General features: G+C 43.7%; 1 protein-coding gene across 1 annotated transcript; it reads right to left on the bottom strand.

Moving 5' to 3' along the window:
• Positions 1–24,852: 24,852 nt before the first annotated feature.
• LOC147964484 (uncharacterized) lies at positions 24,853–26,403 on the bottom strand. Its single transcript, XM_087530000.1, has 3 exons — positions 26,386–26,403; positions 25,586–25,862; positions 24,853–25,508 (listed from the first exon to the last, which is right to left on the bottom strand). The coding sequence occupies exons 1-3, from the start codon at positions 26,401–26,403 to the stop codon at positions 24,853–24,855; spliced, it is 951 nt and encodes a 316-aa protein (XP_087386126.1).
• Between the last annotated feature and the right edge of the window lie 47 nt (positions 26,404–26,450).

Below are 26,450 nucleotides of genomic sequence, written 5' to 3'. Positions count from 1 at the left end.
TTCGTTGGATCGCGCCATCGAGCAAAACCAACGTTTAAATCACGTCTGTCGCGTTCGTGTCTCAGCCTCCTCCACGGCTCGACCGCACATGGTCGCTCGGCATGCCACTCACCGCAAACCGAGTATACGATAACTTTCCCGCCTGCTTGTCGATGGATCACGCCATGGAGTACTAGTACTACTGGAAGAGATTGACGAGTTGGGGGAGGACAGCTGGCTGTAGCACGGACTCCCAAGAACTTTTTACATGCATGTTGTGGCCGGCTATTGCGACCTTTGAACGCGGAGCAGTTGTGTGCACCAGGAAGCAGCACGGGCGACGCTCTCTCGGCCGGCACACCGCTTCAATGCCGGCGCCAGTGAGAGGTCGCGTCTGCTCTGGCCGGGCATGAATGCGGCACTGACCGTTTCGGGTGGGAAGCACGCGCGGGTGATGAAGAGGGTTTGGGTTGGTCAGGAGCGGCCGTGGCAGCGGTCCGGATGCCCGCAAACAAGAGATGTTGTACTTTAATGTTACCGCATATATAATTAACAACGTAAATAATGTGCCAGTTGGACAAATATGATTGGTGATGGAGATGGAAATGGAATTTTACGTAAACACGGTTATGCATGTCTATGTTTATGTGTGTGTGCGCGATGACTCTCGTGACCTGGAAGCGGGGGCGTGTTTTTGATCGAGTTTTCTTTCTTGGTTCGTTAAAAAATTGTCCGCCAGTTTTCATTTCTTTTTAAACCACTGCTATGGAGAGATTGTTTTACTCCATTATAGCCTCTTGTTTGATAGAGTTTCTCACGTCTCGCTCTCTCACCCTCTCCATATCAAAACAAGATGACAGTGTCCACACTATCTCTCTCCTCACCGATGGTCACAGATCCGGTCGAATCCCTTCCGCTGCGGGAGGTGAGGAGGTGTAGCATTGATGTTGTCGCCGTCGGCGATGGAGGAAGCCGATGCGCACCGTCCTCTCGGAGCCGGCGCTGGCGTGGACGAAGGTCCTCCACGCCCTTGTTCGCTGCCATCGTGTGGGAAGATCTCGCCCGCCCGCCTAAGCTACATCTCGCCCACCTGAGGTATAACTTCTTGTACTGGTCCAGCTCCCTCGGTTGCTGCATGCAGGTTTTCTTCTATGCGACTACTCCCCAACTCCCCATGTATAGTAGCTAGGGTTCGTCAGCTGGTCCAACATCACCTACTATTATAGAGGAAATGCCACTCGAAAAGTTGTCCTGATTTATGCCTCGGTGGAGGTATACATGTTATTTCGACAAAAAGTACAGGGTGGTTGTGCGGTCATTGTCCATATGCTCCTATTGCTGCTGCTAATCTAATACTATCACTGGTTAAATGAAGAAATGCTTTGTTTCTCAGGTATCCTGGTTTAGTTCCCATCAAGATAATCATGATGCTTCTGTTTGTTGGTGTACTTTTCATAATTCTTATTGACAATTGAGATGTCATTATTAATCTTGTAAAACAAAGTAACAACACTATATCCCTTTTTTATATTTTTGGAAACAACGATGCGTATCTCCATACCCGGGCATGTCTTCCTCAATTTTAGTGGAACTGCACAAAATTGGATTGCCATTGTTGTTCCGCCTCACTGTCCTCTGCCACATGGTTCTTCCTTCCTCGAGCTTGACTACTGAGAAGAAACAGACCATAGTGAGGATTTGTTGAACTTCATAGGTGCCTCACCCAAACTTGATGCCAAATGGATGATGCATCACCATGATGACATATCGATGCTCATGGTTGCGCCTCATGGTTGCGTCAGCTGGTGAAGCTGATCGATTTTCAATGAAAAACAAGTTGTCTTCCATCGGTGCTCTTTGCTTGTTACCCACAAAGATGATATCCTTCGTCAGTTCACCTTGGTTGCATTGGAGACGCAGTCGTCTTTCACATTGGTTCAATTTTATCACACAATTGGCTATGAACCAAATGTTTCCTTGAAGAAGGAACGACGTTGGTACTAAGAGCATAAGTTTTGTATTGATTTCTAAGCCTTCTCACAACTTTGTCTCCAGCTCCCCTGTACTTTTATTTGTCCAGCTATTAACTTTGATTAAAAAAATGGTGTGGACTAAAAACCCGGATGGACGCAGTAGCCCTCCATTTTTATTTACTCCGCATATTAGATTTGACTGAAGTCAAACTTTGTAAAGTTTGACCATGTTTAGGCCGAACACAACAAAACATAATTATTAGATAGGGCAAACTATACATACTCTCAAACCTTTCCGATAATTGAAATTAAAATTCTTTATTTGTACACACTCTCACACGTTTCCGATAATTTGGCGCATGTGTGGTTGTTTACTTAAGGGAGGGTAGTGTACCGCACGTGAAGGACAGGAAGTGCGACCAGGACACGTGGATCGTTAGTTCATCGGAAGTACTCCCTCCGTTCTAAATATTTGTCTTTCAAGTGGTTTGCAATGGACTACCACATACAGATGTATATAGACATTTTTACAGTGTAGATTCACTCATTTTGCTCCGTATGTAGTCATTTGTTGAAATCTCTAGAAAGACAAATATTTAGGAACAGAGGGAGTAGTAGTTTTCTTCACTGGTACATTAAATAAATAGTTTCTTTTCGTACTTACACAATTTAAAACGATTGTTATGGAGAGAATAAGAAAACCACTCCACTATGTATACACGAGTACTATATGGACGCAGCTTCATTGACTTTAGTGAACCTGCTATTGGGTTTATGACAGGTGGGCCCAAAATGTGGCTGGCCCAACTTTCATACAGCCAAAAGCAGGTGCAGTTAAGGCACCGGAGCTCAGTCCGTACTACATTATATATATATATGCTGGAGCCTCAGCGCTTGTTCGCTAGGGTTTGCACTCTCCACACTCTCGCTGCACTACACATATATATACACGCTGGTGGCTCAGCATTCCTTTGCTAGGGTTTGCTATATTCACTGTCTCTCACCCTCTTCACCAGATCTAAACAAGACTGCGTTGTGGCCTCTGTCTCTCTCACCCCCTCACAGCTGGCGAAGGAGGCATCCGGATCCTGTCGCACCGGGAAGGGGAGGTGGTCTAGTGTTCATCTATCGCCTTCGGCGAGGGAGCAAATCCACTGCCAGCTGCGCTTTTCTCTTTCACCCAGCGCTTGTGCGGGAGGGACACCGACCCCTTCTTCCTCGCTGCCGTATGTAGTGTGGGCAGATCCGACCTCCCGCCGCACGCCTTGCCACATCCCGATGACCCTAAGGTATAAGTTTCTTTGAAACCGTCATTGGTCTAGCTGCATGCTGATCTTTTTCGATTCTGTAGTCGAATCTAGGTCTTGGTTCAAAGAGGAAAGAAGGGTGCAGTGGGGTGGAGCATGAATCTAGGATGTCGTTCAATGAGGAAAGGAGGGAGGGAAAGTAGTATAGACTAGCTATCCAGCCGCTTTGTTGGTCGAAAAGGAAAAAAGGGGGTAACCCAGTACACACATCTGTAAGGAACCGAACTCTTTGTTGAAAAGGGAAGAAACTGGGGGGTCGGGTAGTTTGTGCAGGACTAGATTTGCTTCCCTCACATTGGAAAAAGTTTCAAAGAGAACAAATATGGGACCAACGCAGATATGCTGCTTGGCTACATACTCTGTGTTGGGGATATAAATACTGAGTATAAACCGCCCAGGAGGGGCCGGGTTATACCTGTAAAAAGTTATCCATATTGAAGCCCATGAAGACAAGGAATATGGCGCTTTACAGAGGAGATTAACAAGAAGGCCCAGAAGCCCAAAGGCGGATTAGGGCCCATAGATGTAAACCGCCATATGGTAGTTGACTTGTGTTCTAATATAAGAAAGGGTAGAAACCGAGCCGAACACTTTGATGAGCCGGCCGGGATTCTGTGAACCGCCAGGCGTCAACCAGTGTATATAAAGGGATGACCCGGCGGCGGTTTCGCTCCCCGGTCATCGAAACCCTAGAAATTCCACATCAACTGGATTAGGCCTTTACCTTCACCGCAAGGGGCCGAACCAGTATAAACTCCTTGCATCCTTTGTCCCACTTTAACCCCTTTAAGCTAACCTGTCGCGATGGCTCCACGACTAAGTCCTCACACTAGGACATCTGTCGTGACAAAACCACGACAGTTGGCGCCCACTGTGGGGCTATCGCACGATGGTTTTGAGTTCTTAGAGGGCAGCTTCGAAGGGCTCAAGGGATACGCTGTGGGCCGGATGACCAAGAGTCGTCGCGGCAAGCTCTACATCGACGACGCAGGTTGGGGCACCAATGCCGGCTCAATTGAGTATGGGTACCGGGTCCCCTTCGGCGGCATTCACGTCTTCATTGGCAAGATCGGCGAACCGGGCCCTGAGCCGGACATCTGCACCGACATCGTCGAAACGGCTCAGCATGTGAGACCCACCCGAGTTCAGCCTGCCATGAAGCGTGCCTTCATGGGAGTTATCCACGGAGCGGAATCTAAGGATAGATCGGCATCTGGTGGTGAAATCGTCGTTTACTCTAATGATGAGTCATCTACCGGAGACACCAAGTCATTGTACCAATGGCAAGATGGTCGGTTTGGGGGCTGTACCGATGGCGATAGTATTCCGGACCCCTTCGATCCGCCGAGCCGGGTTGCGATCTTCATGGCCGGTACACAGCCTGCGCAGCACTCTTCGACTGCAGCAGTGTTGATCTCCGGGTCAGCAGTGGCGACAACAACCGGGGCAGGAGGCCCTGCGCGACCGCCGGCTCAGGTTTTGTCTGACTTATTTGATGCTTTGGCAATGCTACTAGCGGCAGAAGTTAACCCAACGAATCAGGATGAGCATAACACGGAAGTTGCGAAAGTGAAGGATCGGATAGCTCAGGCCAAGGCATACCTGGCAGCTGAGGACACCAGGATGGCTGCAGAGCGGGCCGAGTTGGATGCACATGCTTACCGACCTATGTTGGATCAGAGTGCGTCAAATGATGTCATGAGGAGAAGGTACCGATCTCACCTGCCTCCGGTTTATGAGGCACGGAATCTCTTTAACACACCAGGAGCAGGAACCAGTAACCAGCCAGTGGTAAACCGGGTGGAGGCACCCGAAACGGGGGCGCCGGTTCAGCCGCGCCCGATGGATCCACCTCGTCAGAACAATGTCCTGTCGCAGCATGTCTCAATGCCTCCAGGTCATTACTCTAACCCGTTGGATAACATAGTCGCCGCCACTTCACGATTGGCGGCTCTCCCGATCGAAGGCGAGTCCCCAGTAGCGGTTGAGACACGACGGGCTAGAGAGCTCCTTCAGACAGCTTTGACTCAGCAGCAGGCTTATTCACACAGCCACGAGAGGATTCATTCCACTCCCCGCCTAAGCCGGAGTTACATCTGGCATATTGATGAATCGGTGATACATCTCCAACGTATCTATAATTTATGAAGTATTCATGCTATTATACTATCCTTCTAGGATGTTTTATATGCATTTATATGATATTTTATATGATTTTTGGGACTAACCTATTAACCTAGAGCCTAGTGCCAGTTTCTGTTTTCTTCTTGTTTTAGAGTATCGCAGAAAAGGAAAACTAAACGGAGTCCAATTGACGTGCCACTTGATGGAGATCATTTTTTGGACCAGAAGAAGCCCACGGAGTACCAGAAGCAGGCCAGAAGAGCCCAAGGCTGCCCACAAGGGTGGGGGCCGCGCCCCCTACCTCATGGACAGCCCAGAGACCCCCCCTAACGTGAAATAAACGCAAAACTCTTCTATATATACCCAAACTTCCAGAAAGAAACCTAGATCGGAAGTTCCGCCGCCGCAAGCCTCTGTAGCCACGAGAAGTCAATCTAGGCCCTCTCCGGCACCCTGCCGGAGGGGGCCATCATCACTGGTGGCCAGGGAGGAGTATCCCAGAGGGGCCAGCATCACCATGAAGGCCAAGGACCAGAGGGTGGAGGCCATGGAGGAGGAAGCACAAGGGGGAGAACCTCTCCTCCTCTTTCTTAGTGGCACCGGAGTGCCATCGGGTGGGGAATCATCGCCGCGGTGATCGTCTTCATCAACATCACCATCCTCATCTATTTTACACGGTCCACTCTCCTGCACCCCGCTGTAGTCCCTACTTGAACATGGTGCTTTATGCCACATATTATGATCCAATGATGTGTTACCATCCTATGATGTTTTGAGTAGATATCTTTTGTCTTTGGGTTGATTAATGATCTAGATTAGTATGAGTTGTATGTTTTACTTTGGTGCTGTCCTATGGTGCCCTCTGTCTCGCGCAAGCGTGAGGGATTCCCGTTGTAGGGTGTTGCAATACGTTCATGATTTGCTTATAGTGGGTTGGTGAGTGACTGAAACACAAACCCGAGTAAGAGGGATTGTTGCGTATGGGAATAAAGAGGACTTGATGCTTTAATGCTATGGTTGGGTTTTACCTTAATGATCTTTAGTAGTTGCGGATGCTTGCTAGAGGTCCAATCATAAGTGCATATGATCCAAGTAGAGAAAGTATGTTAGCTTATGCCTCTCCCTCATATGAAACTGCAATAGTGATTACCGGTCTTCTTAACAATTGCCTAGGACAATTCCGCACACCGATCCATCATTGTTCCACACTCACTATTTATATTATTTAGTAATATATTCTAACTTTATGATAACAACACCTACTTTTATATTTTAGCTCTCCGATATCATACAAAGTTATCCTCTTCATACCCACAACATAGTTTTATTTCTTGTTTCTAGTTGGAAGCAAACGTTCGGTGCACGTAGAGTCGTATCAGTGGCAGATAGGGCTTGAGAGAATATTGATCTTACCTTTAGCTCCTTGTGGGTTCAACACTCCATACTTATCACTTCCACCTTTGGAAATTGCTATGATGATTCCCTGCACTTGGGGATTATCAAGCTCTTTTCTGGCGCCGTTGCCGGGGAGCAATAGCGTGGGGTTGATATTCTCGTGTGTGCTTGTTTGCTTTCTTCACTAAGTAGATTTTGTTTTTTTCCTTTTTGTTTCTGTTTAGTTGTGGGTGAAACATACAAAAAATAAAATAAAAATGAAAATACAAAAAAAATTACTTGCCTTTCATGCCTAAAAAGTTTTTCAAAAAGAGAAGCGATTGGAAAGTTATGCATTGAAGAAGTGAGGGTCGACCTTGAGCACTTGTGTTCATGCTCACGGAAACAATGTAGAATTTTTCATGGAATTTTCTCTGTAAATAATTATCCCCTTGTATATATACTTTGTATTATAAAAATAATGTGCCAAGCTTTGGTTTTAGGATGATTAGATTGCTAGTTTACTATGTGCAGAACAAAAACAGAAACTTTGGCTGTAGTGCGTGAATTTACAATTTTTACTGGAAAGTCAAATGGGTCCGAAACATTTTGCACATTACTTCTGTACAAATTTTTCAAATTTTTAAATTTATTTCAATTTTAGGAGTTATAGAAGTTTGCCAAACTTCCATATTACTACAGACTGTTCTGTTTTTAACATATTCTGTTTTGCGTGTGTTGTTTGCCTATTTCGATGAATCTATGGCTAGTATCGGAGGGTATGAACCATAGAGAACTTGGAATACAGTAGCTTTAACACCAATATAAATAAAGAATGAGTTCATTATAGTACCTAAAGGTAGTGATTTGCTTTATTACACTAACGGATCTCACAAGTTTTTGTTAAAGTTTTGTGTGGATGAAGTGTCCGATGGTCGAGGAGCTATCAATATGAGAAGAATAAAGAGAGGCAAGAGTTCAAGCTTGGGGATGCCCAAGGCACCCCAAGTAAATATTTCAAAGGATACTCTAGCATCTAAGCTTGGGGATGCCCCGGTTGGCATCCCATCTTTCTTCTTCAACAATTATCGGTATACCTCGGTTTTTGTTTTGTTCACATGATTTGTGTCCTTTGTGTTTTTGTTTTTCCTTTAAGAACCATGCTAGCATGAGATAGCCCTTCATTAATTTATAGAATACTTCATGTGCTTCACTTAAATCTTTTAAGTATGATCTTATAGAATTTCTCTTTGTGCTTCACTTAAATCTTTTTGAGTATGGTTTTATAGAATGCTTCATGTGCTTCACTTATACATTTTGAGCTTGGATATTGGTTAGTTGTAGAATGCTCCATGAACTTCACTTATATCTTCTGGAGTATGAATAATACTATCATTTAAAGTGGATTTGGAAGAGTGTCAACTTTAGGAATTAGTGATCCCACTATTTTGGAGGGTGTTGAATATTAATGTGATATTTATGAAAGTGGATTTGGAATAGTGTCAACTTTAGCTAGTGATGACTCCACTATTTCGGAAGAGGTTCCAATTGAGTATGAGAACAAAGTTGCTATCCATGATGCTACTGAAAATTATTATGAGGGAGGAATACATGCTTGTAGGAGTTGCAATAATATCAAGTTTCCTCTCTATGTGCTTAAAGTTTTGAAGTTATACTTGTTTTGCCTTCCTATGCTAGTTGATTGTTGTTCTTATAAATTGTGTGCTCACAAAATCCCTATGCATAGGAAGTAAGTTATATTTAAATGTGCTAGTCATATTATTCAAGATGCTCTCTTTGTTCTTCAATTCCTATCTTTTATGTGAGCATCATTGAAATCATCATGCCTAGCTAAAAGGCATTAAAGAAAAGCGCTTGTTGGGAGACAACCCAATATTTACCCTTACTGTTTTTTTGTGTTTACATGATTAAGCTACTTTAGTAATCATGTTTTATAGCTTTTGTTTCAATAAAGTGCCAAGTAAGACCTTTGGGAAGACTTGGGTGAAAGTTAATGTGATCTTGCTGTAAAAAACAGAAACTTTGCGCTCACGAGAATAGATGTCATTTTTTATAGAAGAGTGATCTTGAGTTGATTATTTTTTCAAAAGATTAATAGACAAATTCCTCACGTCCACCAATTTATTCCATAATTTTTGGAGTAGCAGAAGTATGGTTATTGTTCACATCATTACAGACTGTTTTGTTTCTGATAGATTCTGTTTTCATTGCATAGTTTGCTTGTTTTCTAGTTTCTATGACTTATATTTCGCAATATAAATTGTAGAAATGATATGGTACAGTAGGCATTGTGTGAGAACAATTATGAACCTTGTCTTTGACAGTACCAAAGTGAATGGTTTACTCTTTATCATACTAACCTATCTCACGAAGTTTGGTTAAGTTTTGTGTGGTTGAAGTTTTCAAGTTTTGGGTGAGATATCGATATGAGCAGAATAAGGAGTGGAAAGACCCTAAGCTTGGGGATGCCCAAGGCACCCCAAGGTAATATTCAAGGAAGACTCAAGCGCCTAAGCTTGGGGATGCCCCGGAAGGCACCCCCTCTTTCGTCTTCAAAACTATCGGTATACCTTACTCGGAGCTATATTTTTATTCGTCACATGATATGTGTTTTGCTTGGAGCGTATTTTCAATTTTACTTGCTGTTTGAATAAAATCATTGGATCTGAAATATTGAATGAAACATAATCCTCCCATGGTTAGTTAATTATTTGACTACTCAGTGTTCTTCACTCCTATCTTTTTGGAGTAGTTTGTCATTTGCTCACATGCTTCATGTATATCCTATGAGTAAATGGTTAAATGAATCGAATGTCATAAATATGAATTTATATATGTTTCATATACTTATAACATGGGGAGTAATGACTTCACACATAATAAGTATAGGTAGTAAACTTATTGAAAGTTAGCAAACATAGAATTGGTTACTTGAACAATTCATGATAGAATATTGAAGGAAGTGAGGTTTCACGTATAAATATACTATCTTGGACATCTTTTTTGATTGGGAGCACTCATTAAAATATGACATGCTAAAGAGTTGATGTTGGACAAGGAAGACAACGTAATGGGTTATGTTTTCTTATATCTGAAATAAAGTATATTGTCATGGATCATCCAACATGTTGAGCTTGCCTTTCCCCCTCATGCTAGCCAAATTCTTTGCACCAAGTAGAGATACTACTTGTGCTTCCCAAAACCCTTAAACCATTTTTGCCATGAGAGTCCACCATATCTACCTATGGATTGAGTAAGATCCTTCAAGTAAGTTGTCATCGGTGCAAGCAATAAAAATTGCTCTCTAAATATGTATGATTGATTGGTGTGGAGGAAATAAGCTTTATACGATCTTGTGATGTGGAAGAAATAAAAGCGACGGACTGCATAATAAAGGTTCATATCACAAGGGGCAATATAAAGTGACGTTCTTTCGCATTAAGATTTTGTGCATCCAACCCTGAAAGCGCATGGCAACCTCTGCTTCCCTCTGCGAAGGGCCTATCTTTTATTATTATCTTCTACCTTATGCAAGAGTCATGGTGATCTTCACCTTTCCTTTTTACATTTTATCCTTTGGCAAGCACAGGGTGTTGGAAAGATCCTGATATATATATCTAATTGGATGTAAGTTAGCATGAGCTATTATTGTTGACATTACCCTTGAGGTAAAAGGTTGGGAGGCGAAACTATAAGCCCCTATCTTTCTCTGTGTCCGATTAAAACTCCATAACCACAAGTATTGCGTGAGTGTTAGCAATTGTGAAAGACTAAATGATAGTTGAGTATGTGGAGTTTGCTAAATCAAAGCTCTGACATAGACTCTTCCTGAAAATAAGATGAATTGCAATTGTTTGATGACTGAGAATATTGTTTGTTAGTTTTCAAGAAAGTTTATGATCTATACTTTAACATGTGATTTGCTTGTTACTTGATCATGAAAATTTTATGAGATGAGCTACTATTATGACATGTAATGATGCTAGAAAAAGTGATTGGAATTATCATTGATCAAACTTAAGCACTTGCTAGCATTCACACTTCATAAATTATTTCTTTTATCATTTACCTACTCGAGGACGAGCAGGAATTAAGCTTGGGGATGCTGATACGTCTCCAACGTATCTATAATTTATGAAGTATTCATGCTATTATACTATCCTTCTAGGATGTTTTATATGCATTTATATGATATTTTATATGATTTTTTGGACTAACCTATTAACCTAGAGCCCAGTGCCAGTTTCTGTTTTCTTCTTGTTTTGGAGTATCGCAGAAAAGGAAAACTAAACGGAGTCCAATTGACGTGCCACTTGACAGAGATCATTTTTGGACCAAAAGAAGCCCACAGAGTACCAGAAGTAGGCTAGAAGAGTCTCGGGCTGCCCACGAGGGTGGGGGGTGTGCCCACCCCCCTAGGGCGCGCCCCCTACCTCGTGGACAGCCCGGAGACCCCCCTGACATGAAATCAACGCAAAACTCTTCTATATATACTCAAACTTCCAGAAAGAAACCTAGATCGGAAGTTCTGCCGCCGCAAGCCTCTGTAGCCACGAGAAGTCAATCTAGGCCCTCTCCGGCACCCTACCGGAGGGGGCCATCATCACCGGTGGCCATGGAGGAGTATCCCAGAGGGGCCATCATCACCATGAAGGCCAAGGACCAGAGGGTGGAGGCCATGGAGGAGGAAGCACAAGGGGGAGAACCTCTCCTCCTCTTTCTTGGTGGCACCGGAGTGCCATCGGGAGGGGAATCATCACCGCGGTGATCGTCTTCATCAACATCACCATCATCATCACCATCCTCATCTATTTTACGTGGTCCACTCTCGCGCACCCCGCTGTAATCCCTACTTGAACATGGTGCTTTATGCCACATATTATGATCCAATGATGTGTTGCCATCCTATGATGTTTTGAGTAGATTTCTTTTGTCTTTGGGTTGATTAATGATCAAGATTGGTATGAGTTGTATGTTTTACTTTGGTGCTATCCTATGGTGCCCTCCGTGTCGTGCAAGCGTGAGGGATTCCCGCTGTAGGGTGTTGCAATACGTTCATGATTCACTTATAGTGGGTTGGTGAGTGACTGAAACACAAACCCGAGTAAGAGGGATTGTTGCGTATGGGAATAAAGAGGACTTGATGCTTTAATGCTATGGTTGGGTTTTACCTTAATGATCTTTAGTAGTTGCGGATGCTTGCTAGAGTTCCAATCATAAGTGCATATGATCCAAGTAGAGAAAGTATGTTAGCTTATGCCTCTCCCTTATATGAAACTGCAATAGTGATTACCGGTCTTGTTAACAATTGCCTAAGACAATTCCGCACACCGATCCATCATTGTTCCACACTCGCTATTTATATTATTTAGTAATATATTCTAACTTTATGATAACAACACCTACTTTTATATTTTATCTCTCCGATATCATACAAAGTTATCCTCTTCATACCCACAACATAGTTTTATTTCTTGTTTCTAGTTGGAAGCAAACGTTCGATGCACGTAGAGTCGTATCAATGGCAGATAGGGCTTGAGAGAATATTGATCTTACCTTTAGCTCCTTGTGGGTTCGACACTCCATACTTATCACTTCCACCTTTGAAAATTGCTACGATGATTCCCTGCACTTGGGGATTATCAACCGGCTGTGTCAAGCAGTGCGCGGAACCCGGCGGGCGGTGGTGCTAATGCTCAGGATGTGGTGGATCATGGTAGGGCATGTCGAGAAGCCGAGTTAGCGGCGCATTACATGGCCCGTCAGCTTACTCTGGTTCGTCCAACAACTTCACTGGAACCAGGAGTTACCTCCAGTTCTTTGGGAGTGCCGTGTCTCACCCCGGCTCTACGTAATGTATGGCTGCCCAAGGATTTCAAGGGTCCACGTAAAGTGCCCAATTACACTGCAGATTTGCCCCCCGAGTCATGGATCGAAAGTTAAGAGATGGCAATGGAGATGCTGGATGCGGAGGATGCGGCGTGTGCTAAATACTTCACCATGATGTTGGAAGGAACAACCCGCACTTGGCTGAAAAATTTACCAGCTAGTTCCATTGGGTCATGGGCCGAGTTAAAGGCCCGGTTTATCCAGAATTTCAAAGACACGTGCAAGCAGCCCATGTCAATTGTGGACTTAGCTGCCTGTGTCCAAGAGGAAGGTGAATCAACAACCCATTGGGTGCGCCGGTTTTCAAAAATCTTGCATTCATTGGACCGCATCAACGCTGATACATCAGTTTTAACATTGGAAGGCAATTGTCGGTTCGCGCCTCTGAAGCTGAAGTTGGGACGACTCAAGCGTCACTGCAATGACATGGGGACGCTTATGGCAGCTCTGGTCAAGTATGCCAACTATGATAGTACCAAGGCGGGAAAGGGAAAGAAGAGCGGCAGCACCAAAGGGCAGCAACATAACCCGGCAGGCAATGGAAACAACGGTAAGCGCAAAGCGGATAACAATTTAGATTTTGTGGCTAACACCAATACACAGAATAATGGTCAGTGTCGTAAGGGTAAACCGCCCCCGCGAGGTGGAGGATCAGGTGTCAATCTTGAGCGCCTGTTAAATCAGCCTTGCCCAAGGCACGTGACGAAAGAAAGGCCAGCTACGCACCTCTGGAAGGATTGCTTTATTATGCAGGAGTTCAAAAATTTGGATCTTTTCCAATATGATCATGGACCGCCCAGCGGTTCAGGACCCGGATCTCTTGGGCCGGGTTATGGTGGAGGCAGTTCTGGCTTAGGATTTCAAGTAATCAAAGTGGGTATGGCAATCAGTGTAGTCAGGGCAACCAGGGTGGTTATAATCATCAGGGGAGTCAGCAGCAGCAACAGTCGGGTTACCAGAGCAACCCGAAGCAGTTGAATATTGGGCAGTATCATGTCTTCACCACTAGCCTGTGCAAGCGCGATCAGAAGCTTCATAAAAGGGCAGTGAACTCCATTGAACCGGCGGTGCCCCGTTACTTGCGCTGGTCTGAACAACCCATTGTGTGGAGTCGAGAGGATCATCCGCCCCGGGTTGATAATCCGGGTCATCTGGCATTGGTGGTGGCGCCTCAGGTTGGAGGGTATAAGTTCACTAAGGTGCTCATGGATGGAGGGAGCAGTATCAACATCCTTTATTATGAAACCTTCCGTTGCATGGGGTTAACAAATAAAAATCTTAAACCGTCAAACACCGTTTTCCATTGTCTGGTGCCTGGTAAATCGGCGTATCCAGTTGGGAAGATAGCTCTGGAGGTTGCTTTTGGAGATGAGCATCATTCAAGATCAGAGACCCGTATCATGCCCTGTTTGGACGGCTGGCTTATGCTAAGTTCATGGCAAGGCCCTGTTATGTTTATCTGCAGCTCAAAATGCCAGGTCATAAGGGGACCATCATAGTACATGGGAGCCGTAAGATCGCTTTGGAATGTGAAGAAGGTGATGCAGCCTATGCTGAGTCAGTTTGTGCAACAGAGGAGTTGAAGTTTTACAAGGATAATGGTGATCCGGCGGATATGACTTCTTTGAAAAAGCCAACTACAGAGCATGATCCGGCCTTGAAGTTTAAATCGGTTGATGAGACTAAGCTGGTTGATTTTATTCCTGGCGATTCATCCAAGCAGTTTAGCATCGGCGCTAACCTGGATCTGATATGGAAAGCGCGCTCATCAAGTTCATCCGTGAGAACCGAGACATCTTTGCATGGAAACCTTCTGACATGCCAGGTGTACCGAGGGAACTCGCTGAGCACACTCTTAATATCGATCCCAAGTTTAAACCGGTCAAGCAGTTTCTTCGCCACTTCAATGAAGAAAAACGCAAGGCCATGTGAGAGAAATTTGTTGACGGAGATGTTTCGAAGATGATGAAGCGGCTTCAAGGCGCGTGACGGTGTCGCTTTCCTTAAGGCTTATTTGTCCCCACCAGAAGGTGTGCACCGGGTTACCAACAATAGCCTCGTAGGATACAATGAAGCCCGTCGCCCGCAAGTGCACTCTTGACAACGACCTTGAACACTCTTGTGACAATACAGGACTATCAATGTTACTAGAATCCAATGCCCTGCAGCAAGCACTGTACCCTAGAGATCTAGCGAGAGAGAGCACTGGATGTTTGGTGGTATGCCATGCTTCAGTTTTTCACTTCTTTCTTGTGCGAATGAACTAAAAGCATCCTCCAGTATTTATACTTGCCCAAGGGTTGCCTCGAGGAGACACCTGCCCAGAAAGACGCTCGTTCGATTAGGCACCTATTCGAAACGTGCGGCCATCAGTCTAAAGCAACAAATGTCTCTTCAGCCAACAGACATCTCTTCGGCATCCAACCGCCACCGATTCACAAACATGCATGCTAGTGGCCGACCGGGACATCGATTCATTGCTGAGACGTGCAAGTGTGTGCTTGCTTGCATGCACTTTAATGCATTAAATAATGCACCCACGGCCATACCCTTAATTAGCCCAAGATAATTAGGCAAAGCATATTTTCTTTCTCTCTCTTTATCCTATTTACACGAGACACAAATATATTCCAAAATACAATAACTTTATTTATTTTGAAAATATCCAACAATTCCCCACCATTTTCAAAATAAAAGGAAATTACATGACTCAGTTTTACAAACGACTAAACTACCTAGATCTTCGATAGTCCTGGAATCTCCATGCATATATGTGGATGTCTTTCGATTGAATCCAATACTTAGTGGACGCGAATCAAAGTTGACCAGAATCGCAAGGTAGACAAGCTTTGAACCAGCTATTCTGTTCGACCAACCGGACCTGCGCCACACAGAGAAATTCATACCCTTTGAGTGTTCATTTTTGCTAACGCATTTGAAAGGCCATGCGTTTATACCCTTTTCATGAATGAATTCAGAATTCAAGCCCCGTACTCTTAGAAGCGGCCCCACTTCACATTCATATAGGTAGGGTCTATCGGAAGTACCCCATAACTAGTACTTCAACATAAGATTGTTATAGACCTATTAAGAGCAAACCAGCTCAACCTTTCTTGTTTACATTATGGTACCTAGCACTATGTCTCATGGGATGGAACAATATAATTAGTGCTAGCAATCACACATTAGGTGTACTTTGTCTCATTGAACTCAAGACTTAATGTTGGATATTAAGCGTTGAGTTGAGGTTCCACCTTAGGCGATTAATCAATGGGCTTGAGACCCATGCCTCTTCCCGTCTTGTGCACAATATCCCTAGCAAGTGCCTTTGTGAAAGGATCTGCTAGATTCTGACTTGATCGTACAAAGTCAATAGTGATAACTCCGTTTGTAATTAGTTGCCGCACCAAACTGTGCCTCAGTCCAATGTGCCTGGACTTTCCATTGTAAACTTCACTATAGGCTCTTGAAAGCGTGGATTGACTATCACAACGAATTGGCACCGGAGGTACCGGTCTAGGCCAAACCGGAATTCTTTATAACAAATCCCTTAGCCATTCTGCTTCTTGGCTTGCGGAAGCCAACGCAATAAATTCAGCAGCCATAGTAGAATCAGCTATACATGTTTGTTTCTTTGATTTCCATGATATAGCACCTCCAGCAAGGATAAAGATCCATCCGCTGGTAGAAGCATGATCTTCCCTATTAGTTATCCAACTGGCATCTGTATATCCTTCGAGAACAGAAGGATAACCACTATATGTAATTCCATAGTTCATTGTCTTTTTAAGGTATTTTAGCACCCTATAGACACCATGCCAATGTTGCTCACTTGGATTTTTAGTGTATTTACTTAAAGTTCCAATAGCAAAAGCTATATCGGACCTAGTGCATGTCATAGCATACATCAAACATCCAATAACTTGTGAATATTCTAATTGAGATATAGCCCTTCCATTATTGGACAATAGTTTCACATTTGGATCAATGGGTGTCGATGCTGAAATACAATCAAGATGATTAAATTTTTTCAGCACCTTCTCAATGTAATGAGATTGTGTCAAAGTAATGCCTTTGTCATCTCTTATTATTTTAATACCAAGAATGACATCAGCCACACCCAAGTCTTTCATGGCAAAATTATAAGCAAGAAAACCTTTAGTTAATTCCAGTTGTTCTAAATCAGTACCAAAAATTAACATGTCGTCAACATATAGACATATTACCACACCTTTTCCATTATCAAACTTGCTATATACACATTTATCACATTCATTTATTCTATAACCACTAGCTAACAAGACTAGATCAAATTTGTGATGCCATTGCTTAGGGGCTTGTTTTAATCCATATAAGGACTTAACAAGTTTGCATACTTTCCGCTCTTGTCCAGGTATAACAAAGCCTTCGGGTTGTTGCATGTATACCTCCTCATCTAATTCACCATTCAAGAATGCAGTTTTCACATCCATTTGATGAATGACAAGTTTATAAATGGACGCAAGAGCAATCAAAACCCTTATAGTAGAAATTCTAGCAACCGGTGCATAGGTATCAAAATAATCTATGCCTTCCTTTTGGGTAAATCCCTTTGCAACTAGTCGAGCCTTATATTTATCAATTGTTCCATCTACCTTCATTTTCTTTCTAAATATCCACTTGCATCCAATAGGTTTGCAACCAGGTGGGAGGTCCACCAAAATCCAGGTATTATTACCCATGATTGAATCCATTTCATCTGTAATTGCTTCTTTCCAGAATGAAGCATCATGAGACTTCATAGCCTCACTGTAAGTCAATGGATCAGCATCAATATTATAAAAATACACCCTTTGTTTGTGAACAGAATCTCTAGTCCCTTCTACAAGGTACATTTGAAAATCTGGACCAAAGGACTTTTCCTTTCTTGCTCTTTTGCTTTTCCTTGGTTCAAGGTTTTGACGTGTTTCAACATTTTCTTGTGTTTCCACATTTTTAGGAAGAATATCTTTGGGTCTAGGAATCGAAGTAAACCGACTTTCATCGAATATGGCATCCCTTGACTCTATCACAGTATTTACCAAAATATAGTCATTATTTTCAACAACCATGAACCTCCATGCCTTGCTATGTTGTGCATAGCCTATAAATACACATTCGATGCCTCTTTCACCCAGTTTTCTTTTCTTCGATTCAGGAACCCTCACAACATCCCTACAACCCCAAACTTTTAAATAGCTCAGATTAGGCTTTTTATTCTTCCATAATTCATATGGGGTCTTTTGGATTCTTTTAGTGGGAACCCTATTTAAAATATGACACGCTGTTAAAAGTGCTTCACCCCAATATCCTTGTCCAAGCCCAGAATTAGAAAGCATAGCATTTACCATTTCGGTTAATGTCCGATTTTTTCTTTCAGCGATACCATTTTGTTGTGGTGTATAAGGTGCAGTAGTTTCATGAATAATACCAGTGGACTCAAAGTAACTACCATTAATGTATTCTCCTCCCCGATCAGATCGCAAGCATTTTATGGAACAATCACAAAGTAATTCTACTTCTGTTTTGAAAATTTTAAAATTTTCAAGCGACTCATCTTTACTATGAAGCAAATGAATATAGCAGAATCGCGAGTAATCATCAATAAATGTGATAAAATATTTCTTTCCACCTATGCTAGGAGTGCTATGAAAATCACAAACATCCGAGTGGATTAATTGAAGTAATTTGCTAGTTCTAACCACTTTTGGAAAAGGTATCCTAGTGATTTTAGTAAGCATACATGTTCTACATAAATCACTAGCATTGCGTTTGAAATCTGGAATCAAATCGATCCTTGCCATATCATGCATTTTTCGAAAATTAACATGACCCAAATGATTATGCCAAATATAATGAGAAGACTCAAGCAAGTAAGCAGAAATATCATTCTTATTATTGATGTTCATCTTGAACATGCCCTCACACATGTAGCCCTTTCCCACAAATACACCGCCTTTGGACAGGACAAATCTCCCTGACTCAAAGACTAACTTGAAGCCATGCCTATCAAGGATACTACCAGACACAAGGTTCTTTCTAACCTCTGGCACATGATAAACATCACGAAGACTAAGTGTCTTGCCTGAAGTAAAATCAAGTATAACAGTACCTTTTCCTTGCACTTGTGCAATGGACGAGTTGCCCATGTACACATTGGTACCTTCTTCGACCGGTTCATAGGTCTTGAATAATTTCTTGTCCTTGCACACATGCTTAGTTGCCCCGGAATCAATCCACCATGCCGCATCATCTTCGAGAATATTAGCCTCTAAGATCATTGCTACAAAGTTTTTCTTTGCAGTACCACCGTCTTTGTTTTTACGGTAGCGACAATCTTTCTTCATGTGGCCAGGTTTTCCGCAACTCCAGCAACCAGCCGCATGCCGCTTCTTGTTCTTCTTGTCATTAAATGACGCACGAGAACGTTTCTTTGTGAACTTCTCCTCCTCCACCGCATGGATTTTGGCATTTTCAGCAATATGCTCTTTACCATCATCTTGTCGACGGTATTCCTCCTCGATGCGGAGATGGTTTGCCAAATCCTCAAGAGTCATGTCCTCTTTGTGATGCTTGAGACCTTTCTTAATCTCTTTCCATGTTGGGGGAAGTTTGTCGATGACAGAAGGCACTACAATAGTCTCATCCATGTGCAAGCCATATTGATTGAAAGAATTGTAAAGACGTTCTACTTCATAAAATTGCTCCATGATGGGCCTACCGTCAACCATCTTGTAATTATTAAAGCGACTAACAAGGAACTTCTTACTTGTAGCATCTTCCGACATGTAGCGAGCCTCTAATTTCTCCCAAAGTATCTTTGCAGTTTCCACATTATGATACACATCGAACAAGTTGTTCTCCATGCCATTCAGAATGTGACCACGGCAAATGAAGTCGTCATTGTCCCATTTATTGCGTTCACGTACAATGTTGTTGTTGTTTCCTTCCGGCCTCGGCGTTGTCAAGACATAGCCTACATTGAGAGTTGTGAGAAGAAACTTCATCTTCTTTTGCCAACGCAGAAAGTTGCCACCATCAAAGCGCTCCAACTTGACGAAGTCCGAAGACATCCCCTTCAATGTTGTGGTAGTGGAAGAAGCCATCACGACCAAAATAAGCCTTAAGAATGTGAGAGAAATTTGTTGACGGAGATGTTTCAAAGATGATGAAGCGGCTTCAAGGCGCGTGACGGTGTTGCTTTCCTTAAGGCTTATTTGTCCCCACCAGAAGGTGTGCACCGGGTTACCAACAATAGCCTTGTAGGATACAATGAAGCCCGTCGCCGGCAAGTGCACTCTTGACAACGACCTTGAACACTCTTGTGACAATACAGGACTATCAATGTTACTAGAATCCAATGCCCTGCAGCAAGCATTGTACCCTAGAGATCTAGCGAGAGAGAGCACTGGATGTTTGGTGGTATGCCATGCTTCAGTTTTTCACTTCTTTCTTGTGCGAATGAACTAAAAGCATCCTCCGGTATTTATACTTGCCCAAGGGTTGCCTCGAGGAGACACCTGCCCAGAAAGACGCTCGTTCGATTAGGCACCTATTCGAAACGTGCGGCCATCAGTCTAAAGCAACAGATGTCTCTTCAGCCAACAGACATCTCTTCGGCATCCAACCGCCACCGATTCACAAACATGCATGCTAGTGGCCGACCGGGACATCGATTCATTGCTGAGACGTGCAAGTGTGTGCTTGCTTGCATGCACTTTAATGCATTAAATAATGCACCCATGGCCATACCCTTAATTAGCCCAAGATAATTAGGCAAAGAATATTTTCTTTCTCTCTCTTTATCCTATTTACACGAGACACAAATATATTCCAAAATACAATAACTTTATTTATTTTGAAAATATCCAACAGGCCATTGGTGAGGAGGTAGCCAGGCTCTTGGCGGATGGGTTTGTCATTGAAGTATTTCATCCTGAGTGGTTGGCTAACCTGGTGCTAGTACTTAAGAAGAACGGCACTTGGCGTATGTGTGTGGATTACACAGATTTGAAAAAGGCTTGTCCATCTAATCCATTTGCTCTCCCTCGTATTGATCAAATTATTGATGCTACAGCTGGTTGTGAGCATTTGAGTTTTCTGGATGCTTATTCTGGTTATCATCAGATCAAAATGGCAGTTAAGGACCAGGAGAAGACATCATTTACAACTCCCTTTGGAGCCTTCTGCTATGTATCTATGCCTTTTGGGCTCAAGAGTGCCCAGGCGACTTATCAGCGCTGTGTGCAGAATTGTCTTCATAATCAGATTGGGCGTAATGTTCATACTTATGTGGATGATATTGTGGTGAAGTCGAGAAAGGAGGAGATGTTAATAGATGATTTGAAGGAAACTTTTGATAGCCTCCAGGTCTATAAGATGATGCTTAATCCAGCCAAGTGTGTTTTTAGTGTACCGGCAGGCAAGCTCTTGGGGTTTCTAGTGTCTAAAAGGGGCATTGAAGCTAATCCGGAAAAGATCAAAGCTATTACGTCTCTGGCTAAACCGGCGTGTATCAATGATGTTCAATGTCTGGCGGGCCGTATTGCAGCACTGAGCCGGTTTATCAGCCGATTGGGAGAGAAAGCTATCCCTCTATATCAGATGATGAAAAAGACAAACAATTTTGGCTGGAGTGATGCTGCTAATGCGGCATTGGAGGACTTGAAGAAACAGTTAGCTGAGCCACCTGTCCTTGCTGCTCCGGTCGATAAAGAGCCGTTGTTGTTGTATGTGGTTGCTAATTCCCGGGCTGTTAGTGTGGCCATCGTGGTGGAGCGCAAGGAGGCTGGGAAGGAATATTCGGTTCAACGGCCGGTTTATTATATCAGCGAGGTGCTTATTGAGTCCAAGCAGAGGTACCCACATTGGTAGAAGCTGGTGTATGGAGTTTTTATGGCGAGCCGGAAGCTTAAGCAGTATTTTCAGGGTCACCCCATCACTGTGGTCAATTCTGCCCCTTTGGGAGATATAATCCAAAACAGGGAAGCAACTGGCCGGGTTGCCAAGTGGGCCATTGAGCTTGGACCTCACCGGTTAAAATATATGCCTCGGACGGCAATCAAGTCCCAAGCGCCTGTAGACTTCATCAATGACTGGACAGAGTTGCAGGCGCCAGAAGAGAAGCCGGATCACACTTATTTGACTATTCATTTTGATGGGTCCAGGCAATTGGAGGGCTCAGGGGCTAGAGTCATGTTAACTTCCCCAAGAGGTGATAAGTTTTGTTATGTTCTCCGTTTAATGTTCCCTTGCACTAACAATGCAGCTGAATATGAGGCTTTACTCCACGGTCTTCGAATGGCTAAGGAGATGAATTTAAGCCAGGTTAAGTGCTTTGGTGACTCAGACCTGGTGGCTCAACAAGTGTCTGGTACTTGGGATTCCAAGGACCCGCTCATGGCAGCATATCGTTGAGAGGTGGATACGGTTGCTGGACACTTCAAAGGTTATCAGGTTGACCATGTGGACCGGCGAAAGAACGAAGCGGCGGATGCTTTAAGCCGTTTGGGTTCCCAACATAAACCGGCTCTACCCAATGTTTTTCTGGACGTTTTGCATAACCCGTCGGTCAAGCTACCTATAGAGGAGGATTTGGCTGTTCCTTATCCGGAGGCTCAGTTGGTGGCGGCTCTTCATGTTGTCCCAGATTGGATGGTTCCATATTTGGCGTATATGAACCGGGGCGAGTTACCGGAGGATGAAACTTTGGCCAGGCAGATAGTCCGGCGATCCAAGTCAATGACCATTGCCAATGGAGAATTGCATCATTGCAGTGTAACAGGGACGTTTCAGCATTGCGTGTCCCCTTAAGAAGGTTGTGAGATTTTGCGTGAGATCCACGAAGGGGATTGTGGTCACCATGCCGGTTCAAAGTCTCTTGTAGCCAAGGCCTTTTGTCACGGCTTCTATTGGCTGAGGGCTCATGCTGATGCTGAAGACTTGGTCAAAAAGTGTGATGGCTGTCAAAAATTCTCACGGCGCGCTCATGTACCGACTCAAGAGTTGAGGATGATTCCAATCACTTGGCCGTTTGCAACTTGGGGGCTCGATATGGTTGAGCCCTTTAAGAGATCCAAGGATAAGAAGACCCACCTTCTGGTGGCGGTTGATAAGTTCACTAAGTGGGTGGAGGCAGAGCCAGTCAGTAAGTGTGATGCAGCCACGGCAGAAATTCATCAAGAAGGTTATTTTCCGGTTTGGTTTTCCACACAGCATCATAACTGATAATGGCACTAATCTGTCCAAGGGTGCTATGAAAGAATTTTGTCAACATGAGCATATCCGGCTTGACGTGTCATCAGTGGCTCACCTCCAGTCTAATGGTCAAGCAGAGAGAGCCAATCAAGAGATCCTGAGAGGCATCAAGCCCCGGCTCATGGTTCTTTTGCAACGGACGTCGGGTTGTTGGGTGGAGGAGTAACCTTCTGTGTTATGGAGCATAAATACCACGCCCAATAGATCTACAAGTTACACGCCTTTTTTCATGGTTTACAGAGCAGAGGCGGTTCTCCCTAGTGACATCCGTCATGACTCGCCTCGTGTGGCGGCTTATGTCGAAGTTGACAATGAGAAGGCACGACAGGAAGCACTTGACCTGTTAGATGAGGGGCGTGACATTGTAGCAGCTCGGTCGGCGATTTACCAGCAAGATCTGCATTGTTATCACAGCCGCCGGGTTAGAACAAGAACTTTTCAAGAAGGCGATCTGGTGCTCTGACTCATCCAGGATCAGACTGATATGCACAAGTTATCCCCGCCTTGGGAACGACCCTTTGTGGTCAGCAAGAATCTGCATAATGGGTCATACTACCTTATCGATGTTCGAGAGCACAAAGACTCACGTAAATCAGAGGAGGAGACCCACCGGCCGTGGAATATTGCTCATCTTCGGCCTTACTACACCTGAGCCATAGGCTCCTCTTATGTACATATTTTTGACGATGTATATATTGTGATCAATATAATAAATCAGCATCCCTGCTAAAGTGGGGTCTTTGCTATTTTCCCTTAAGAGTTTTTGGTTACATGGGGGCTTCTGTTTATAAAGCGGAGTTCTAATTACCCATCGATCTGGCTTATAAAGCCACATAAAAAACATGGGGGCTTGTCACCCAAAGTTAAAAAGGGGCCAAAGAGAGTGTTGCGAGAGCACAACTCAAACATAGGCACCCACTGAGCACAACTCAAAATATTACCTGGGGGCTCTTTTGTTGCACAACAACAAAGAGTTTTAACCCTTGTAATAGGCTATCAAGCCAGGCTTGGAAGCCAGGTGTATTCACCTAAAACCCCGGGTTATCCTTCCTTTTGAAGTAAGTCACTCCGCCTAGGTAATCCTGGTACGACCCGCCGAACGTTTGGCAAGTCAATCTTATACAGACCTTGAACTTGTCAAAGTTAAATTGACGATTGGTTAATGTGAGGTCCATCTTAAAAGGCTTTGTAAAATGGTTTAACTCAGTGGCCTGGCAGCCCATGAAAAGCCTCGATTTTGGGCCTGGCAGCCCATGAAAAGCCCCGCGTCTTCCCATGATTTTATTCAACAAATTTTCTCTTTTTGAGGTTTACAAAATTTTATGATAAACCAGTGTTTATTGGCTCGGTCTGGTTTTTGACTATAAGTCACCACTATAAAATAATCCAGTGTTTATTAACCGATATGGTTTCAACTACAAGTCGCCAGTATCATATACGGATAATCCGGTGTTTATTACAACCCGGTACGGTTTTATTATAAACCGGCAAAATATGGGAGGAGTTATCAATACTCAAGATTGGGGTTATCACCCTTACTACAAAAAGTTGGTGAAACCAACAATGTGATTCAATGTCACAGGTATGATATAGTTCATATTTAATTATTTTTAATGCAGCCTTGGTTATAAACCCGGGTTATGTGTTGGGCATTATGACCCGTCCAGCGGTAAACCGCTAGGACACTTTAAACTTGTTGTATGCAGAAACAAGTTGACTAAAGCTGCTAAGAATGATAAGCAGACATAGTATAATGATGGCGGATTAACTATGTCATGCAAAATGAGTATGCACGATGGCATAGCAGGCAAAGTGTTTCAACTAGCCTATTACAAGGCGCTTTGATGCCCAAAAGAGTAATTGTTTTCAGCAAGTGTTGTGGCATGCAAAAGGCTAAACCGCCCTCTGGATCATGACTCCTCGCCGGGCTGACTTGACGGTTGTGGATCATCCTGCGCCGGTTCATCCTCCTCCTCTCCACCTAGTGGCTGGAAGTCAATGGTTGCCCAATCGATCCCAGTTAGGGCTTGGCATACAGCTTCATTGCTTATAAGCATGGAGGGTTCAACATCAGGGGAATAAGTATGCTTACAGATTGGCGGGATAAGATTTTGCACATCATAAGTTGGCACGTTAACTCGCTTGTTATCGGCGTCGTAAATTGACTGATAATGGGAAAGATCGGTTTCTTCAGCCAACTTGCTAGCCAAGGGACGCATTTCCCTCGTCAAAGCTCGGAGATCATCATTATCAAAATATGATCCGTCCTCCCTTAAGCTTGGATAGCCATTCCACACGTCAGTCGGATCAAGATCAGGTACCCATGCTTTCGCCCGGGTTAGTGCGGTCAGAGCACCAGCCCTTGCAGCTGATCTTTTTAACTCTTCAAACCGTGCAGGCAGCATCGACAACCTTTCTAAGGTTTCCTTGATTAAAGTTGGGGGCGGCTTGTTATGAGAGGCAGTACATATGATCCATTGCGCGCCAATATATAATTGCTCTATAAGAGTATAGGAAGCCTTAAATTTCTTCTGCATGTCAGAGCCCAGATGGGTAGTGCAAGTTCCTACATCATTACAAACATCGATAAACCAGCAGCTTATGGGATAATACATGTTGAAAGCTTATAATAAGGATATTTACCAAACACAGCAGTGGTCATGGAATTTATCTGCCGCTTCAAGCCAGTCAGCTCTTCTACCACCGGTTTAAGAGCTGCTTCTGCATCCTCAGCCCTTTTCTGTAATGTGGATTTCTCTATGTCCCAATCCGCTCGCTCCTTCTTGAAACTCTCCTTCAGCTTCTCCATGGCTGCTAAGACACTGGTCAACTCATCTTTGGCTTTGGAGGTTTCTGCTTGTTGGGACTTGATGTTTTCTTGAAGATCAGCGGTTTGGGATTCCTTTTTGCTCAGCTCAGCCTATAAGAGACATACATATCATGAGTTGGCAGAACATATTTGAAGTACCAAGCACATAACAAGTTATACACTTGATACTTGGGGGCTAATGCCTATTTGCTTGTTATCAGAAATTTTTGCAAGTCCCAAGCACAATACAAGTATTATTCCTGGCACTTGGGGGCTAATGTATATTTGCTCAAAGTAACATTATGGATATTCTTCCATTTAGTCAGCTTAGTGGATGATTGGTGTACAATGCTATTCAACAAAAGATTTGGCAGGATAAAAGTCCTGGTTCATCTTGAAAGAATAAACCGGCCCTTGGGGGCTACACAGGCGAAAGTTGCAAAGCTAATATTCTAAAGTCCCGGTTCATCTTGAAAATATAAACCAGCCCTTGGGGGCTACGCAAACACAGTTGAGGTATTACAAAGTCCCGGTTTACATTAATATCATAAACCGGCCCTTGGGGGCTACTAGAGTTGATATTAGAAATGGGACACAAGACAGAAACAGTTATGCAGAGTTAAGAAACAGTTACCTCATATCGCTCTTTCATCCGGTTCACTAAACCGGCTTCATAGTCGCGGCTTGTGTACATACGGT

The sequence above is a fragment of the Triticum urartu genome, chromosome 6A, assembly GCF_056163025.1.
Source record: "Triticum urartu cultivar PI428250 chromosome 6A, HENAU_Tu73, whole genome shotgun sequence".
NCBI lineage: Eukaryota > Viridiplantae > Streptophyta > Magnoliopsida > Poales > Poaceae > Triticum > Triticum urartu.
Note: the sequence above shows the minus strand (reverse complement) of the source record. Positions and strands in the feature narration are given on the sequence as shown.